Source organism: Gracilinanus agilis, chromosome 4, assembly GCF_016433145.1.
Source record: "Gracilinanus agilis isolate LMUSP501 chromosome 4, AgileGrace, whole genome shotgun sequence".
Taxonomy (NCBI): domain Eukaryota; kingdom Metazoa; phylum Chordata; class Mammalia; order Didelphimorphia; family Didelphidae; genus Gracilinanus; species Gracilinanus agilis.
In genome coordinates this window covers 99,714,210-99,735,753 of record NC_058133.1, presented here as the reverse complement: position 1 = coordinate 99,735,753, position 21,544 = coordinate 99,714,210, and the positions used below count along the sequence as shown (strand labels likewise).

General features: G+C 35.0%; 1 protein-coding gene across 1 annotated transcript in view; it reads right to left on the bottom strand.

Annotated features, from left to right (window-relative positions):
* Positions 1–21,544, bottom strand: part of PTPRC (protein tyrosine phosphatase receptor type C) — a 140,804-nt gene that overhangs the window by 54,814 nt on the left and 64,446 nt on the right. Inside the window, exons 2-7 of the mRNA XM_044674914.1 lie at positions 10,586–10,609; positions 7,329–7,478; positions 5,558–5,698; positions 4,151–4,294; positions 3,306–3,395; positions 928–954 (exon numbers count right to left, since the gene is read on the bottom strand). Of these exons, the coding sequence (XP_044530849.1) occupies positions 928–954; positions 3,306–3,395; positions 4,151–4,294; positions 5,558–5,698; positions 7,329–7,478; positions 10,586–10,609 (576 nt within the window). The remainder of the gene's footprint in view (positions 1–927; positions 955–3,305; positions 3,396–4,150; positions 4,295–5,557; positions 5,699–7,328; positions 7,479–10,585; positions 10,610–21,544) is intronic.

The following is a 21,544-nucleotide window of genomic DNA, read 5'->3' as shown; positions in this document are numbered from 1 at the left end:
GAAGGAAGGAAGGAAGGAAGGAAGGAAGGAGGGAAGGAAGGAAGGAAGGAAGGAGGGAAGGAAGGAAGGAAGGAAGGAAGGAGGGAAGGAAAGGAGGGAGGGAGGGAGGCAGGAAGGAAAGAATTGTAATTATAAAGTCCAAGTTTGGCTCCAGGGAAGAATTAAAGAACACACCTCCCTCCCTTCATTACAGAGGTGGGATTGAAGGTGGAAAATGTTTATGCTGTCAGATACAATTATTGTATCTATAAATATAAATACATATAAATATAAAAATATATTTAGATATATATTGTATCTATAAATATAAATAAAATATTGACTGGTTTTGTTGCCTGTTTTTTCTTTTTTTTTCTTTTATCCTGGTTATAAGTAATGGATTACTGGAAAGAGAAAAAGGATACCTATATAGTATACCTAATGTGATGCAGCAAAAAAATAAATGATAAAACTGGGAAGAATTTTAAAGAAAAAAGTTAAGGCAAGAGAAGTTGTGAATGTTTGGTCAGAAAGCAGGTCAAGAAAAGGGGAAGAATTTTCATTTGATTAAGTATGTATTTTAATGAAGCAGAATTAGGTAAAAATATTAGTAACATCATGATAAGTAATTATTGCGAGAAATGGTGGTGAAGAATAACTATTTCTTATATGAAGAAGGTTAAAGAACATGTTTTTGGGTTTTTTTTTTAATATGATAGGTGAGATCAAAATATGTAAAAGAAGAAAAGGAGTTGGTGGAAAGGGAGAGATCATAAAATCTGAGAGAGATGAAATTAAAAAACTGAGAAAATCCCAGAGCAATTAGCCTAGGACAGGGTTGAGAGCATAGCTAGAGGGTTTAGTCAAGGAAAACTCTTCCTCTGAAACAGGGATAAAGATTAGTCATGATACATGTCAAAGGCAAGATTTTCCCTTTATCAAACTTACCACATTGAGCACGTCTTGAAGTAGGTGCTAGAGGAGGGGGGGAAAAAAGGAAATAAATCATAATACTGATTTCTCTAAAGCCATAATAGAATTGCTATCTCCTGTTTTTAGGTCTCATGTTCATTCCCTCCATTTAGTAAAAATTACAATAAATGATGACCAATGGGCATAGAATCATAGACTATCAAGGATAAAAGGGACCTTAGGAAGCATAAGACTGAAATTAGAAAACCTGAGTTGGGATCCTGGCTCTGCCACTTACCACCTTATGATCTTGTACCACTCACATCCTCTGGGTTTCATCGCTATAAGGATGGGGTTTATAGCAATGATTTCTAATTTCCTTTCAGTTTATCATATAATTCTCTGATCTAATTCAACCCCCTCACCTGTACATTAGAATAGTGATGTCTAGGCAGGAAAAATGGTAAATGAGATTCACATAGCTGATAAATGTTAGAGCCAGGACTCAAATCCAATTCTCCTGTTCTCAAGTCCAATGCTCTTTCTATAATTAACATAATAATTGGCAATGATTTGGTTTTCCTAAACTTTTTACTTACTTTTTTCAGCAAATATAAATGATGGATCAATAGAAGTACCTACTCAGAGTTGCAGAGCTAAATATATATATGAAATATACATATATTTCATGCATTCCCCCTCAAAGTTAAAGTGACATAAAGTTCCTATCAGATTTAAACAAATGTCAAAATTCTCAGGAACAGAAAGACTTTATGTGTAATATTGTTACCTATATGGCATAAGAGTTGAGGTTGGTCTATGCCAACCTACATGAAATAAATGATAAGACATGATGCTCTGATACCTCAGCCAGATGAGAAAACATTACTATAAATCAGTCAAATCAGTAACTTCACAAGTAAAAAAAGGCACTGAATGAACTAGAGAGATATTGAGGATATTGACAGGAAGTCTGTTCTGATTGTGTAAGGAATTTTGTCATACTCTTGGGGATTTGTATTAAACAACCACCTAATTCAGAACCTAAGGGTTTTAAAGCAAATAGTGAACTTTTGGAAAGCATTCTAGTCTAATCCTTGAGAAGGAACCCTTATAAAAGAGAGAATAACTAACTAATTCTTAATCTAGGCCTCTTATAGGATTTGGGCTTTTCACTAGCAATGTTCTTGAGACAGAAGTGGCTGGTGGCTGTATCTACATTGGGAGCAAAGAACAGAGTAGAAATAATGAAATAAAGAAGATTCATTGAACTACAATATGCCCCATATAAAAGCTGTACCATGCCTAAGAGGAACTTCCTAAGTACCCCACAAAAGGATAGGTTTGTAGCAACCAGAAGCTGTGATGTACATATTTGCTACATGATCTTTCTAAGCTTAAACTCACTTTCCCCTGGACTTTATATGTACTGGTTGTAGAGTATGTTTTGTGTTATTATGCTGCCTTAGTCTAATGCCCTTCTCTAAGTTCATTAAGGCTGGCTGCTAATTGATATAAGCAAATAATCAAGAGTGGTAGAATAACTGTCAGGGTCTCATGAGCAAATAAATAGCAGATATTCCCAATCTCTATATCTCTGAGGGAATATGCAGCCAGCCTCTGGGGATCCACCTTGTCCATGTAGAGGGGAATTAAGGATTTCAAGAAACTATATGTTTTTCAGTGGAAAGAAAGAGTAATTAACTGACAGGAGCTGATTGGTTCTAACTTCCTTGAATAGAATAGAACTGAGATAAATTAATAATTTTCCAAAGAACTCAGAAAATATTACTTCAGAAGTTTTTGCAAAAGTGACTCCTGCAAGATAATGTAACATTTAGAAGGATGTTGAGGTCTCTGACATTTCTATAAATATTCCTTGTTGAAATTCAGAATATTGGAATTTAAAGGAGATGGGGAAGGTAGCATCATAGTGAAATTCTCTGATGATCAGTCCCTGAAGGTTACTTTTGCTTCCAGATATCTGCCTTCCTGAAGTTACAAAGGTACCAGTGATATTTCCATAGATATTTGATCATGACTACTCTAGTTTACACAATGATCTTTTTCCTTGTTAGCATCTGCTTCCACTTTAGAAAACAAAGACAACTTTGGGCTCAGTTAGCCATTCCACTGAACTAATTGTAAGGTTTACATGAGCCATTTTTTCATCATAAAAATGTAAATTGTACCACTGGAAAAGATAGAAAATAACTGGCTTAGACAATTTGGCTGTAGGACCTCCAAAATCCTAATATTTTCATTATTGTTGTTCCCCAGCACCTGAAGAAAAAATTGTCAGTTATGTTCAGAAAAATAAAAAAGACTAAGTTGAACAAATTTAGGACTCTTCCATGAGCAGATTTCCATGCAGAAGGTGTTATGATTGCAATGATTGGGTGTTAGTTTGTCACCTATTGTTGGAGTACCCGTGACAGGGATAGTGCTTGAGGATTTGCTTGCTGTGGCTATGGCTGTTGGAGCAACTGTAGAATCAGAAATATCTGCAATGAAAGCAATGGAAAAAAATTGACCATTAACCAATGAGCTTGTTATTTAAAAACGGAAAGGGAAAAGTCTCTTACTATGTTTTTAAAAAGTAGATTGTTTTTAAAATCTGAAACATTGTCCATTAAAAAATTTTTTTCATATCAAATGTAGCTGACTTACTCTTGAAATTAAAATAAACATAGAGATTCTCACAAATTCAAGGACTCAGTTTATTATATGTGTATGATATATATACATATATCAATACAGTTGACAATCAATTTATGAAGTAGAAAAATCCTAAGAACTTCCCTGAAAAACATGCAAGTTAAGTGATTTGTAAAGGACCATATAGTTATTCATTGACAAATGCAGGATTTAAACCAAGAGTTTCCTGATTCCAAGGCCAACTCTTTGTGATACTTCCTCTAAAAAGTTGGCTGAATCCAAGCAAAAATAGAAATTGCTTCCAATGATTTATTGTTAAGATGCACATTTTGGTTAGCGTTTAGAACACAATATCCTTAGCTTCTATGGCACAATAATTATTTGTTGAATTAAAATCAGATTTTCATAATGAACATACAACACCAAGAAGAATGCTCAATGAGCAACTAACTGAGAAGGAAATTTCTTTTAGTGCTAATATAGTCTCAAGCTTCAATTCAATATGACAAGGTATTTCCTCTGTGAGCCAAAGACTTATTTCTAGAGTTACCAAGATCCATCTTATTATATGGAGGTTTAGTTGTGAGAAGAAGAATCAAACCTGAAGTATTATCAGGGATGGTGATGGCAGTAGTGAGTGTAGGAAGGACAGCAGAGCTGTTGCGTGCTGGACTGAGAACTGTTACTGATGCAGAGCTTGAGTCTGCAGGTAAGGAGGTGGTTGTAAGTATTTCTGGTATATGATCTACAAGTAAAGAAGGAATTGAAACTTTTGTTCACACAAAAGAAAATATTTGAAATTCAAAGCTAACATTATAATGTCATCTGCAAAGAACCTCAGAGCAGCAAAATTACTTTTCCATTTATTCTCTCATTTCTAGACCTTAGAGCATATGTGAAACACTGACTTCAAGCCTCACTTGCTCTAAATATTGAGAATAAATGAAAAAAATTGAACCCTCATGGATAGTTCTGGCACATTAGGCAAGTACTCAAAAACACAATCCAGGGTATGCCTCCAAATCAGCTTTTAAAGTCCCTCCAAATCAGCTTTTAAAGCCAAATTAAGTTGCAGGAAGAAAGTCACAAAATCCTATGTGAGGAGAAATCATCTGAGATACCACAAGATCACTACTGAGGAGGTTGCTATTTTGAAGACTGTGTTGGGTAGGGATGGAAAGAAGCTCCTCTGAAGTATAGCTTCCTATCTCTTGAATTTAGTTGAACTATTCTTGATAATTGGCTAGTGAGCTCATCCAACTGCTTGCAAGTCAGTGCCCTCTAAATTTTTATGCCCTGAAGAAAGCTCCAGTAACCTTGACCTAGTTATGACTCAGGAAATCTAAAGCCCCATGGATTCATAGACCTAGAACTAGAAAATTCTTCAGAGGTCATAGAGTCCAAAATGCTTCTTTTTTTCATATGACAAACATGAGTTCCAGACATGTTAAATGACCTTGCCTAATGTGAAATAAGGAGTAGAAATCAGAGGCACATTTTGAATCCAAGTCCTCCAAATCCAGAACCTTTTCCTCTATAGCCATACATATCACAACAGAGATATGCCCTCTAATCTTATTAAGCAATCAGCAAATATATTGTTTTTATATTGTTCTTAGTTAGAGTAGGGATGAGATCCATGGGGAAAAGGATTAGATTATGAGTGCTGGGCGAATGGACTAAGAATACATTGATCTTCATTAAGAGCAATATGGGATCATTTCATCTATGATGACATCTTAAAATATGAAGAAAGACCCAGTATTCATCATTGTAGGATTATCTTTCACAATAGGTACAAAGATGCCTATTCATCCTTAATAGATTCTCAAGAACCTCAATTTTAAGAATGGTTGATATAGTATTTGAACCTTTGCTTGATTGTCATAATCCTAAAAGTAAGATTAAAACTAACAAAGTATTAAAAATCTAAGTGTCTTAGTAAATTCTGAGCAAATGGTAGGTCAATGTGGGTGTGGTTTGCCACATGCAAAGGAACTGGGCAAACCTGTTGATTTATTCGCTCTATCAGCGATGAGTGTGGTAAGGACAGCAGGACTGCTGCTGAGTGTTTGATTGACAGATCCATCAGAGGGAGCTTGAGAGACTGCGTGCATGGTAAGGTGAGTGCTCTTGGTTGGTGATGCACCTGAGGTAAGAAAGTGAAATTGTTCCATTAGTTTCCCTCTGACTTGGGCCAATTACTCAAATGCTAAGAAATTATAAAGTAGAATTCTCCATGGGTTCCTCCTGTGCTATGAAAATATCCTCAGTCTGCCAAACTAAGAACACAGGTAACTCTGTTCAGGTAGATTTTTTAAAATCCTCTGCTTTTCTCTTTTTACATCCTGTTGAAATGTTCTCTGTTACTGATAACCTCGAAATTTGATGCCTTAGAAAAGAGTCCATTTTTGGCTCTCCAATCAAATCCTTGGAAAAGACATCAGAGAAGAGGAATAAAGAAGAAGCAGTTATCTGCCATTGATCCAGGCAGGGTGCTTTATTTTCTCTAAAGATGTAATACTCTCTCTACATCTGATTCAGAAGATACATGGTGTAAGAGAAACAAAATCTCCTCTCTTAATGCAATCTTTTGTTGGTCTGTTCCCTCTAAGACCAATATGGAACATCCTTCCCAGTGCTGAGGTTGCATAGAAATTTACTGACCTAAAGGAACCCTTCATGAAAAATCAAGATCCCAGATATGTTGTTTTCTGCAATAAAATGAGCCTGGCCACTGCGCATGGTAGGAAAGGATAAGTTCATGGAAATATTTCATAGTTATTATTAAAATATTTAATCCTTTAGATCCTTTCCTAGAGCCCAAAGTGCTCTATGAATCCTCAAGAAACAGGTTTCCTTCCTTATTTGAGCCAGGAATTGAAAACAAATTAGTTGAAGGTTATGCCCGTCAGCTTAATTTGGCTAGTCAATGGGAGGCTCAAGTGGAGCCAGGAAAGTGTATAAGTTTGGTCATATTACTATGATTCACATAGTCACACTATTTAGAGTTAGAAGGAACTACAGAGGTCACTGAGTACAAACTATTCATTTTAGGGATAAGGAATATTAAGCATATATTCCACAGGAAAAGCATCTCACTTCTCTTCAGTACTATAAAAGTCAACCATGATGGTATGAATATGAGTTCCCATAAACAAATTGCCCATGATAGTTCAATTTGTCTACTTCAGTGAAGGAATTCTGCCTTTTTATTGCCAGTCCTGGCCTAATATGTTCTGTCCCAGATTTAGAACCCAACACAGACCTCCAGTTCATGTAAGAGTCTGTCTTTCCACCACACTAGTTAATTCAGATCCCTTCAACTGAAGTTCTCTATTTTAAGTGCTAAAATATGAAATCTTAAACAGTCGGAGGACAGTATGAGAATATTAGCTACATGGGGAGGACACAAATGGTCCTTGTAAATAGAAGTAAAGGGAGAGAAAAGGGAAATTGGAAAAAAACTGGACATGTCTTTCGTTCCTTCCAAACTTTGACAAGAACTGTCAAAGTCAGCTTTTTCTCTTTTTGACTCACCTTTAGGCATATGCTAATTCCCGGGATTATGTAATTTTAAGAAATGTGTCATTCTCCTAATTATATGTAACTCCTAGAATTCACCTAAAGAAATTCTCTTTCAAAATTAAAATTTAAATATACAAGGTTAAGTGTTACCCCTAATACAATTTTTAATAAATTACATTCTTTCAAAAGCTAATGTGTCTTGTCAGTAGCAAAAGCTCTGACATTATTACCAGAATCTAAGGATATACCACCTGGAGTTATATGTGGGTTAAGTGGAGGAATGGTCACTGTGGCACCAGTTTCTCTTTCAGAGATGCTTGCGGGTAAGGATGCAGTGGAGTGAGTAGGTGGTGGGCCAGTTGGAAATGGAGTATAGGGCTTTTCACTTTCATTTGGTCCTGCTATATAATGATAGGCAGAAGAAAGCAAAAAAAATTTATATATGACAGACATCTTAACATGGGAACTCAGCAAAATCCCAACTTTTGATTATTTTCTTGTCTAAGGCTAAGTGATAGCTTATGAGCAAAATGGAAAGTAATATATGACCTCCCACCAGATATATCTATAACCATTATGATCTATCCAAAATAAATAGATAATAAATGATCCACCAAAATAAATATTCAGTTAAAAAAATAAGAGTTGGTGGAGACAAGAGAATAGTTTTCAGTGGTGGAAGATTGCAGTTAGTAGAGAATAAGGGAAGAGAGATAGGAAGGCTTGGAGAAAAGAACAGAGGTATTCCAACTTACATAAAGAGACTGCAAAGGACAGGTTGCATTCAAATAAACAAAAACTCATTTTTAAGAGTCCTTGAATTCAAACAACTAATCATTTACATTTTTAAAATGCTTCAAAAGGTCAAGTTTTCTCTCTTTTACAGCTGACTCAAAGGATGTATTTTTTTTATCAGAATTGGTGTCCATACAATAAACCACAAAATACCAAGAATATCCTTTTACTTCTCTTAGTTAACATGAATTTCTCACTCTCAAATTTGTTTCAACTAGTTATAATTATCTTAAATTTTCTTTCTTTACTATCTCTCAATATGAGATTCATTAGTGTACTACATGTGAAAAACAACATTTCTTTTAATTTGTAATAATGACCTCTAAGCTACAAGGAAAGAGCAGATTTTAAGACTTACCTTATTTGCAAGTGCAAAATTATGTGGGAAAAGAATAACAGAAATGATCCCTGTTGCTGTGTTTGTTACTGGAATTGTACCAAAGATACTTTAAATGAGCTTACTGTGTAAGAGCTCAGATCTTAATGATTGTGTTCAATTTTCAGATGTTATCATTCAGTTGGTTTTTTTCATTCATGTCTGACTCTTCATGATCCTTCATGGAGTAGTTTGCAATTTCCTTCTCTAATTCATTTGACAGATGAGGAAACTGAGGCAAACTGGGTTGAATGACTTGGCCAGGGTCACAGAGCTAAATCATCTGTGGCCAGAGTTGAACTCAGGAAAATAAGTCAAACTGTCTCCAGGCCTGGTACTTTACTCACTGTACCACCTAATAACCTAGTAGTCAGTAGATTTTTGGAATTATAAAATTGATTCTCAGATGCTAGCTCACATACTAGATGAATAAGATTCAATAAAAACCTAGGCAATTATTTCATCCACCTTTGCCACAGTCATTAGAACAATGAATATGGGGAATAGTTGCAGGATTCCCTAAAGCTGCTTTACTTCATTCAGTTTGGTACCTCATTCATATTGTTTATGAGAAAAATGAAAGGTTGAAAATTATTATGGAAGTGACTAGAAGAGTGAGAGAGAAATGACAAAAGGATTTAAAGAACTTGGAGACAAATGAGATCAAATGGAGTAGAGACATGTATTAAGGAAGGGGAGAGACGAATCTAAAAATAAAACTCAGGAAAATAGAAATAAAGAGTATAAAAAATACTTTAGTTCACAAAAGCTTATATATGAAATCTCACTTATATACATTGACTACTATTTCCCTTTAGAAGCAACCAAGATAGGACACTTTTATATACCCTTAACAAGTCAGGCCTTTGCCACTGGGAATTTCTGATCACTGAAATTTGGAGAAAAAATGACATCTAATCAAATTGTTTTGAAAACAAACTTTCTCCCTTATTCCTGGGAACAAATGTCCAATTATGTTCTTTATCAATTTGAAGTAGGCTCTGAAATCTATTATGTATTCATGCCTGCCATTTGAGCCAGAATTTTTTTTTAAAAAGAGGATGCTAGTTTAAAATTTCACATAGGTATGGTAAATTTGGATCTACATGTAACCAGCTCAGTTGCTTTATTGAAAGGCCTGGTTTTGCTGGTCACTAAGCAAGTTGCAATTGCTTTTTTTTTTTTAATCTTCACTTTCCATCTTACAATCAATACTGGTTATTGGTTCTAAGGCAGAAGAGCAGTAAGGGCTAGGCAATGGGGGTTAAGTGACTTGCCCAGGGTCACATAGGTAGGAAGTATCTGAAGTCAAATGAACCTAGAACCTCCTGTCTCCAGGCCTGACTTTCAATCCACTGAGCCACCCAGCTGCCCCTATATATATATATTTTTTTTTGAGAGTTCAAATATATTTAACCTTCTTTCCTTTCTTTGCTACATTCATTTGGATTTTATCATCTTCCTTTAAAAATTACATATCTCATCTCAATTTCATTGATTATAATTTATTAACTGTTACCAAAATAGTCAGTAGATTTTTGGAATTATAAGATTGATTCTCAGATGCTAGCTCACAAACTAGATGAATAAGATTCAATAAATTGCTCTAACTATCCCATCATTTTAGAAAATAGTAAAAAGATATCAAAATTAGACAGGTTCATTATTGTAGAATAAGGTTTTGTGCCCAAATTAACTCGCATATATAGATGGAGTGATTCAAAAAGCTTTTAAAAGGAGGTTTCGATCCATCCATATATTTCAACAGCAATTATATACATTCATTTTGTAGTGTAAAAGTCAGTTTAGTTAATACCCTTTGTACTTTCTATCATCAATTTTATAATAACATTGAGTCAAAAACCTTCCTAGTGGTGAAAATTGTCATTTTGAGAACATCTGGCTCAGTAATCTTAGGAATATGCATGACTCCAAGGGAATCATGACAAAAAAACAAAACAACTATCTGCCAGAGAAGGAAGTGAAAGAGTCTGAATGCAGATCAAAGCAAACAAATCACTTTATTTCCTCCATGAATTCTTCTCTATAAGCAATATGTATATTCTTTCACAACATGATAAATAAGGAAATATTTATTGCATGATTACACATGTAAAACCTATGTCATATTGCCTGCCATTTGGGTAGAATAGGGAAGGGTGGAAGTGAGGGAAAGAACATGGTCCACAAAATGTCAGAAAATAATTATTAAAATTGTATCTACATGCAATCCAGAATATAAAAAATTAAAAAGAAATATATGTGAACAGTAAACATATAATTTTCCACAAATAGGTACAACAAATAATAAAAGAATCCAAAAATATCAGCTCTTACCCGAGCCATCAGGTTTCGTTTGTCCTGTAAAAGAGAAAGATTTTATATTAATAGAAAACCACATATTTCATATAATCTTTTAAATAGAAAATTTTTTAAGTTTCCACTACAGACTCAACTGAATTCTATTCCTTCTCTTAGCATCAATTCTAAATGAATTATATCACTGTGCCAAAGTCATGCTTTATTGTTCAAAAATATTAATTTCTTGGGGCAGCTGGGTAGCTCAGTGGAGTGAGAGTCAGGCCTAGAGACAGGAGGTCCTAGGTTCAAACCCGGCCTCAGCCACTTCCCAGCTGTGTGACCCTGGGCAAGTCACTTGACCCCCATTGCCCACCCTTACCAATCTTCCACCTATGAGACAATACACCGAAGTACAAGGATTAAAAATATATATTAATTTCTTGCCCCATGTTTCCTGTTTATACTATAAACAATAAGACCATCAGCAAAATGGGGGTACAGTCTTATGGAAGGGGATGATAACTTGAGCAAAATCTAGTTCTGCTATTTAAAACCTGTGTGACTTTAAGCAAATTATTTGGTACAGTTAAAAAATAATTTGGAGTCAGAAAACTTGGGGTCAGAACCTGATTGATACAAATTACTTAGCATCTTTCAATCTCAGTTTCCACATCCAGAAAATAAATGGGATGGACCATTTGGCTTCTGAGATTTCCTCCAGCTCCACATATACTATGCTATAATCTGTGCTGGCTTAGTTTGCTCATCTATAAAGTTAGAGATTCTTAAGTTGGGGTCTGAGAATTTTTTTTGTATTGCTTTTAATAATTGTAGTTAATATAACTGATATATTATTAATAGAATCACCATAACTAATATCTTTCATAATCTTAGAGATTTGTTTCATATATTTAAAAGCATCCTGAGGACTGTATAGTATTTAGTAGACTGTCAAAGAAATACATGAAACAAAAAAATTGTTTAAAACTCTGGCCTAAATCATATCTCAGATCCCTTCTATTTCTAAATTTTATTTAACTGACAAATTGATATAATACCAATTTTAGAGAACCTTGATGGAAACTTTTGTAAATACATGCCAAGACTCATTGAGATAAAATTTTCTTGTGACTTGGAGGTGGCCACTTTTTCTATGGAGTTGTGAGGGGCAACTTCGAAGACTATTTGGTATTTAGCATAAGATCTAACACATAGTAGGCACTTGCTAAATGCTATTGATTGATTAATTAATGAAGAGACTTTATAAAATTAAATATTCTGTATCACTCCCATAATCACTCAATAATAAGCAACTATTTTACAGTAAATGGTCTATAAATATGGCACTATATAATAATTAAAACATTTTTATTTAGTAAACTTCAGTTTTATTGATAACATTTTCTGTTCTTCACTTTTTTATCTCTTTCTTGATCATTTGTTTTAAGATTCTTGAGAAATGTCTACACTGAATGCTCTCTTCATGTTTCTGTCTTTACCATTTAAAATTCTTCCAAGCTCAAATGCTACTTCCTATTTTGAGGTTTTCAATAATTACAATTTCTCAGAACATAAGAAATATTTTTTATGACCAATGTAAATACAAATTTTTGAAAATAAGCACATTAATCCTGTGTTTCTGAAAAAAGTTCTTAAGAACAAACAGTTCATCACATGTCTGGAACAAATAATTTATTAGTGTTGAGGAGACCTTTTATTTTTTTTTTTATCATAACTGCAGGGTGTAAGTTCTAGAAGGTCCTATCAAACCAGAAAGGCATCATAGACCAAAATGGAAAATATGTCTGTCATCTAAGGAAAAGTCTAGCTGGAATTTTAGAGGCTCATGACCAAAAGGTGAGTTACAAAAGGCATAATATTTTGGTACCCAAAGGACTTCTACATGAAGTCTTTCTTAGACCTTTTCAATTCTAGTGTCTTCCTTCTGTTGTTTCCTGCACATACCTTATTTGTGCATATCATTTTGCTTGTTACCTTCCCCTTTTATGTTGTGAGATCCTCAAGGAAAGGGGACTGTCTTTTGCCCTTTCTTGTGACCGCAGTGCTTAGCACAGTGCCTGGCACATAAATAAGTCCCTAATAAATAATTATTTACTAAATAACTGACTTGAAGTAGTAGGAAAAACATAGTAGAAGGTAGGCAAGTATCAGATGTGTAAGGGATTATGAAACAAAAGATCAACAAACCCAAAGAGAAACACAAGGGAAGCAATTGCCACTAACAAATTACTAATATTTAGTGGATTTGTGGATATCTCTAGAGGAAACATACTGGCAAAGAAATAAATCATGTCTTTTTGAAGAATAGAAGTTATATTATTATTTATGAAAATGCCTTCCCTGGGAATCCAATAGCCTATCTGAATTTTACTGAGAAGAAAATAGGATCTAATATTAGACATTCAATAAATATTGACTGCTGTGGCAATAGGCTGCCAAAAAAGTAAGAGGATTTCTAATCACACAACATCAGTAGCTTGTTAGGTGGCCCTAGGCCTGCCACCTGATTTTTCTCTGCTTCAATTTCACCCATACAAAGTAGGGAGATCACCATAGACTACTTTATCACTTTCTTATAAGAAAGAACCAGTCAAGCTCATTTAATTATGGCAGTGATGAGAGGGATACTTGAAAAGCATGTTCAAGCATTTTTCAATATAGTCTACAACAATTATAAATATTCTAGACCAGTGGTATCAAACTCAAATGAGAATGGAGGCCACTAAATCATACATAAGGATCCCTGTAGATTGCATATAGACTAAGAAAACTACATATTGGGGGCAGCTGGGTAGCTCAGTGGAGTGAGAGTCGAGCCTAGAGACAGGAGGTCCTAGGTTCAAACCCAGCCTCAGCCACTTCCCAGCTGTGTGACCTGGGCAAGTCACTTGAACCCCATTGCCCACCCTTACCAATCTTCCACCTATGAGACAATACACCGAAGTACAAGGGTTTAAAAAAAAAACTACATATTATTTCACTATATTCTGTTCCATTTTTATTTATTTTGTTAACTATTTCCCAAATACATTTTAATCTAGTCAGGGGAATTGCAGACAGTGGGTAGTGTGTTTGACACCTATATTCAAAACCAGGGGTTCTTAATATGTTGGGGTTATGAAACCCTTGGCCAGTCTGGTGAAACCTATGTACTCCTCAAGGAAAAATTATTTTTAAAAAAATGATGAAATGAAATTTATAGGATTACAAAGAAAAGAGATTGCTGAAAATGAAAATTTTTTTGTTTCTAAGTTTACACACTTCTTGGAATCAAGGGACTCCAGTTTAAGAATTCATGCTAGAGATCTTACAATATGCTTAATTTGGGATCTGATATCCTATTAGCAAGTAATACTCAATTTATCTGCTTACATTTGTTAAAATCATTATCTAGGACAAGATGGATGACACTTTGAATGACAGGACTAGCAGTTAAGAATCTTGGAACATTCCCAGGTGCCATGAGCCAAGGGCAAAAAGCAGTTGGCCCCATCCCTATAAATACCCCCAAGTGACAAGTCAAGCAGGTTCATTTTGGAGCAGGGACTTGGGAAGGTGGGAGGTAAAGGGTGAAAGGGATAGGCCTGAAACCTGTGACCTATTATCCTACTGAGAAAGCTAGTGATCAATCAACATCATTGTTATTAAAGCTGAGAGAGTATACTGATTCATCTATCAACATCATCAATGGCTGTGGCCAAGTCAGATTAGAGTTAGTGAGACGGTGAAGAGCTTCCAGTTTCTACAAGCCTAGCAATCTCCAGATTTGGTGAATAATTTGATTAATAGCCAATCAATTAGCAATAGTGTTCCTGAATCCTCAATCCTGTTACCTTGTTTTCCTTACCCCATCAACAGATTCAATATAGTGTTTTACCAACAATTACCTTTCCTGAGTAGTTATTATACCAAAGCCCTTGGGAAGGGGAGATCAATACACAGTCATATAACAACATTTCCAATAACCAATCAATAGCCCTTATCAACATCTAATCCAACCTCAAATTGGGACCTAGAGAGGTTAACCATCCACCCAAGCTCTCAGGGGTTCCCTGCCTGGGCAAACTGTTAGTAGGGAAGAACCGACAGGTTTATTCAATCAATCCTTTCATGGAGGAGAGGCATAAATTATATCAACAGCAATTGTGAGAGGAGTGTGTGTTTCTCCCTCATCAACTATAGCCAGCTCAGGCCTGGGTACATAATCCCTCCTCTGTCCATACTATCTCTGAGATACATATATACAATCAATCCTCAAGAAGATCCAGGAGACATAGAGACAGAGATAGATAGATAGATAGATAGATAGATAGATAGATAGATAGATAGATAGATAGATAGATAGATATTCTATCCACCAATCCTTTCTTTTTAAAACGTTCATACTTTTAAGAATAGTTAGGTGGAACAGCAAATAGGGCACTGGGTCTAGAGACAGGAAGACATGAATTCAAATCCAGCCTCAGACACTTATTAGCTTTGTGACTTTGGGCAAGTCACTTAACCCATTTGTCTCCATTTCTACAACTGCAAAATGGGGACAATGATAGTACCTACCTCCCAGGGTTGTTGTATGTATCAAAAAATTATAAAGCACTCAGAACTATGCTTGGCACATAGCAACCACCATATAAATGTTAGTGTCATTATTTTTAAAGATATCCTTCTGAAAAGTCATCTATCCCATTAATAAAAGCAGAGAGAATAATTCAATTCTAGGATCTTTTGAATAATATTGATTTTATAATCCATTAACATCCTAAATGAAATCAATGAACATTCTAATTTGAACCTTTGAAATTTTTAGAAATGGCTGAGAAGAGCATGGACACATGTGATGATTTATCAATTATTATTACATAATAAGTGGTGAAATAGCATTAGCCAAAGGTTGTCAGTCTTTTTGGAAATACATATTCCTTTTAACTCTCACATTTAGATTGTTCTAATGTATAGTATTGGTTAAAAAAATTATCTGACAAGGGATTCTGAGTTATCATGGTTAAAATAGTACTTCAAAGGACATATTAAGTGATGAGGCTAACATTTAAACTAATGTAGGACCCCAAAATGGGTTTTCAAACCAACTCATAGTTTACTAAAAGAGTTCCATTTTCGGGTATAGAAAATGATTAGCATTCCAGTGTGAGTGCTCAAATCACCCCCGCTATTTTGGTACCAAAGCCTAACTTGATAGGAAAACATCAAAATGGGATGTTTCATTCTACAGTGAACATATAATAAAAGCCTTGTTAGAGAATGGCTCTCCCTTCAAAAAAAAATTATATTATCTCATGTAATATCACTCCCTCTCCTTTCCAGGTCTGTCATTACCTACTATGGTTTTGCCAAGCAATAGAGCTCTTCACATTCAATATTTATCTCCTATGAGCATTCACTCTATCTCAGGAGTTTTCTTTTTTCCATTACTCAGTGTTTTTGCTTGGATACTCTTCCCACAAAAAAAAAATTTTTTTCCCCATAAAATATTTCAGGACCAGAATCTGTTCACAAACAAAATTCTACAGCTTTTTAAAATGAAACCCCAGGCCTAAGCATCACCATTTTCTGGCACACAAGGGTCAAAACACAGTTTATCATATAGGACACTGGTTTATTATAAGGGTCCCTGTAAGACTTCTCATCAACATGACAAATGGCATCATTCCTATTCTGTGCCACAAAAATTCTGATTATTTCAACATTCCAAAATGAAAAACAAAATGGAAAGATAAAAGACAAGACCCTGGAAGGAAATTATTCAGTGGGAACATAGACACTTCAGCCAGACACTTTTGTTGTATCACCAACGGATAAGAAGAAAGCAGAAATTCTCCAATTTGAAAAAAGTCGAGCTGCCCTACAAATAATAGTACTAAGTATCTAAGCATAATAAGTACATAGGTCAGTCTAGTTAGATATTGGTAATTAATTATCTATGAGATAGGAGTAGCTAAGTGGCTCAGTGGGTAAAGACTCAGGACTGGAGTCAGGAAGACCTGGGTTCAGCCATAACCTCAGACACTTCCAATCTGTGTGACTCTGGGCAAATTACTTAGCCCCAATTGTCTACCCCTTACTACTCTTCTGCCGTAGAACCAATACTTAGTATTGATTCTAAGACAAAAGATAAGAGGTTTTTAAAAATTATCCATGGAACACAGATTGCCCAAAATGCTAATGCATCTAAGGAAATTGTAATGATTCATCAATTGCATCTTCTCAACTGGCAGGCATGCACTCACTTCATACATCATTCACATTTTCTTTCTTCCTGTTTACATTCTTTTTACAAAGGGAGATAGAGAATAAATAGAAAAGTGGATAAATAATGGACACCCCCCTCCTTTCTTTCAACCATGAATCTTTTCATCACAAATGTCCTATGTCATTTTTATTTTCTTGTTTTATTTGTGAGCTGGACCATTTCTCTACTTCTTCTTCTCTTTTTATATGTTAAACAGGCAGAAAGATTAGTCCTGTGATTTCACTGGTGTAGGGAAATTCCAGATGAGAAAATTCCTTCTACCAGCATCTTTTCTCAACTTTAATTTTTTTCAACTCAAATTATATTAAAGAGCTTCCTAGAGTACTGAAAAGTTAAGGGATTTGCCCAGCGTCACACAGCCAGTATATGTGAAAGGTGGGATGTAAAACCAGATCTTCCTGTCTGAAAGGTCAGTTTTTTTTCTATATAGTACACAACATTACTTTTCTACTCCCAGAGGGCAGGATATATGATATATCAACCATTACATAGACAAATAGCCAGTGTAGAGTTTAACTTGCTCTGTGCCAGTGCTCTTAAAAAGAGCCTTTGATTACCAATTCTAGATCACAAAGAGATTAAAGACAGAGGACCTACTTGTACAAAAATATTTGTAACAGTTCTTTTTGTGGTGATAAAGAACTGGAAACTGAAGGGATGTCCATCAATTAGGGAACTGCTAAACAAATTGTGGTATGTGGTTGTAATGGAATATTTTTGTGCTATAAGAAATAAGATAATCCCCCAAAAAGGACACATGAAGTTATGCAAAGATAAGTGAATAGAAGCAGGAGAATGCTGTACACAGAAACAGTGATAATATTTAATGATCAACTATGAATAACAACTATTATCAATGAAAGGATCTAGGACAATGCCAACGAATTCAAGACAAAAAAGGTTATCCACTGCTATCGGAGGAACTGATGGAGTCTGAATGCAGATTGAAACATGCCATTCTTCACTTTTATTTCCTTCTTAAATGTTTCCCTAGTGTAAGCAATATGTGTCTTCTTTCACAACATCAATTATGTATTGTATAATCATATCTATACAACCTATATGATACTACCTTCCATGATAGGGTAGGAGGAAGGTTGGGGAGGGAGAGAACATGGATCCTCAAATGTCAGAAAATTATTATTAAAAAGTGTATTGACATTTAATCTGAAAAAAATTGTAATTAAAATTAAAAAACCTTTAATCAATCAAGGTGCCAGGAATAATGCTAGGTTCTAGGGATACAAGTAAAAAAGAATGAGCAAGCCCTTCCAAATAGGAGCTGGCCTTCCAATGTGAGAGAGTCAAATATCATTTTTAGATGGTATTTATTAATGTTATGTTTGTAAGACTCTTCTAGCAATTACATTAAATTTGTATTGTCAATACTATAGTTAGATGCTGGGAAGAGAAGAAAATTAGTTTGTGTTTACCAGATTAAGAACCTCTTTTGAGGGCAGCTGGATGGCTCAGTGGATTGAGAGCCAGGCCTAGAGATGGGAGGTCCTAGGTTCAAATCTGGCTTTAGACACTTTATAGCTGTGTGACCCTGAGCAAGTTACAACCCCCCTTACCTAACTCTTACTGCTCTTCTGCATTAGAATCGATACAGATGATTCTAAGACAGAAGGTAAGGGTTAAAAAAAAAAACTCTATTGCTTGCTATCATACTTTCAAATATTCAAATGCTACGATCTCATTATTCTGAGTAATCCTGGCAACAATGCAGAAAACAACCCAGCCATGCCTGGACATTCCATATCCATGTTGTCCATGTCTTCCCATTGGTTTGTCATTGGGGCTCCCTCTAATGTGACAAGAACCTTCTTCAATTTCCCTTAACATCACAAGGTAATTAATAGAGAACATGGACTCTCTGGATTCCTTCAAGTCTCAGATCAAGCACCATTTTGTGCATGAGGTCTTCCTTTTCCCCCAGATGCTTGTGCCTTTCTCTACCCAATAGGTTACCTTGATCTGGTTTTCTTTGTTTTCTTTATACTTTTATACATATATTGTTCTCCCTGCTAGAATGTAATCTCCTTGAAGGCAGGTGATGCATCATTTGTCTAGGTTGTTGGTTGATTGCTATTATGGAAAAGTAATTACTGAACTCCTTGAGGTCAAACAGATATAGAACCAGGGCACATTTATTTGTTCCCTGATAGAAATAGAGAAGAAAAGCATAGAGCTACAATAATAAATAAATGTACATCGGATTTTGAAGTTTGTGAAGCTCTTTCCACACCATGAGGCAAGAAAATTTTGCTTATGTTAAGCATAATGACAGTTACTATGTCTATCTTAAAACATGAATAAATTGATTCCTTATTTTCAAACAATTTTTTTTTGTTTACAAATAGACTGATGCATAACATAATAGAAAAATAATCACTGACTAGTGAAATGGAAAACTAAGTTTCTGGTTGCAGCCCTGTCATTCCTAACTGTGGAACCTTAAACAAGTCAATGATATTCTGTGGGTCTCTGTTCCCTCATCATCTAAAAACAGTGGTTTGCACTGGGTGACCTCTAAGGCCCACCTGCAAAACTTCTGTGTGTTTGTTACTCTACGTATTTATTGTGCTGATTCAAAGATTAATGACTCATAGTAGGGCAGCTAAAGCAGGGTGTTGTTTGTGGCAATGCAGCATTTGCTATTTAAGGCAGATCCACAACTTCGTGCTGATCTTAGCTTATAAATGTCCTGTTGTTTTCATTTGAGTAAGATGATATTTACTAAGAACTCAATAGATGGCACCATAGCCCCAAAAAACTCCAACACATCCTGTCAGAGAGCTCCTTCCCATTATAATCCTGTTGTGAGACACAAGATGAATTGAATAGATACATTAAAAAGATGAAAATGTAGATCACAGAACATTTGATCTTCAAAGCTATGTTATTCCAACACATGTATTGTTACTGGATTTACCTTTTCCAATATGTTTCTTTTATAACTTAAAATGTTTAAATGATCACATATCAAAGTTACCCTTGAAGTCACACCCCTCAGTCCTTGATCAGAGACTTTAGCAAGAATATCTCTAGAATCAGTTTGAATGAAAGCTAATATCTCAAAAGAGGGTTATAGTTTTAATTTTTTTTAAAGGAAAGGAATGATATTTCCAAGGGATTTAAGTATTTCAGTCTAACAAGAACTAAAAATCTGATAAAATATAGGATGAACAAGGCAGGAGTAGACAAGTAAAAAGTAGAATGAATGCTGTTTTGGGCATAAATGCTAACTGTCCTAAAAATTTTCAGGGTCCAAAAAATTGGCGAAGCAACTTGAAATAATGCTAAAGAAGAGTGATTGAAACATCCATTCTCTTAGACCACTGGCTGTAAAACTTTTTGGTCTCAGGTCCCTTTATAGTCATAAAATTTATTGATGATTCCAAAGAAAGAATTGTCTATATGGTTTATATCTAACAATATTTACATATTAGAAATTAAAACATTTTATTAAATTGATTTTTACTTTGTGGAAACACAAAGTCTTTGGAACTTCCAATGGATTTCCTGACCACATTTTGAGAACTGCTATTCTCAAGAGCTGAAAATTGATAACAACCTAACCAAACCCCAAAGAAGAGATAAAAAAGTACCTATAACCTTTTTTTTAAGTACTGGGAGGACTATGGGTATGGAACATTCCATATAATGCTAGAGTTAATTAATGCAGTAGTTAGTTTTACTGAACTCTTTTTTTCTTCTTTGTTAAAAGGTATGACTTACTGAGATGGCAGAAGAGTAATATATATTGGGAAATGGAAATGGTATAAAAACAAAAGATATCAGTACAAATGTAAAACAAATAAACACACATTTTAGAGTCAGAACTCAGGCTTAACTCTCTTAATAACTTGTAAAGGAGGAGATTTCAGGTTAAGAACCATTTGTACTTGGGTAGCAAACTTTTTCCATTTCTTCTTTTGATTGTCTATTAGAACTGCAACCAGAAAACTCCAAGCCAGGATATCCTTTTGGTGCTAATTATAGCAAACAGCAAGACTATGGGTCAAATCAAATCAATAAACAGTGAGCAATTGCTATATGGCAGGTGGTATGGTGGATGAAGAAAATCAAAGATACAATTAGACTTTTTTAATTGACTCACTTTAAATCTTCCTAATTTGGCCAAAATAAATTTATTGGAGAGATGAAGAAACCCAGATCAGTTCTATAACTTGCTCAGGATCACTTAGGTGTTTGGTAACAGACCTAGCACTAGAAAACTTAAGCCTTTTGAGCCTCGCACCTATTGTTCAAAAGAACATTGCCATCCAGGGAGAAAAAGTACAATGGATATATTTGTCTGCTCATTATCACACTGAAGAGGCTGTCAATATCCATATAAGAAAGTGAAGTCCTTGTCCAGAAGCTATTCAGAGCAGGAGCATTACAAATCAGAATAACAAAAACATTTCTAAACATGATCATAGAAGTAAATCATCAAGGACCATAAGATCATGGGATTTAAATGAAGATCTATCCAAAAACTATCTTCTGTTAATAAAAACTCAGGGGACCTAAGTTACAGTCTCAATTCTTCCATTGTGAAACCTTGTATAGAAGTCACTTCTCTGTGCCTCAGTATCCTTACCTGTAAAGTGGAGAATTCAAATGAAAAAAGTTTCACTTCACTATGATATTCTAAAGTTCTGTTTCAGTGGTTCCTCTAGGGAAGGGTGTGGTCCAGC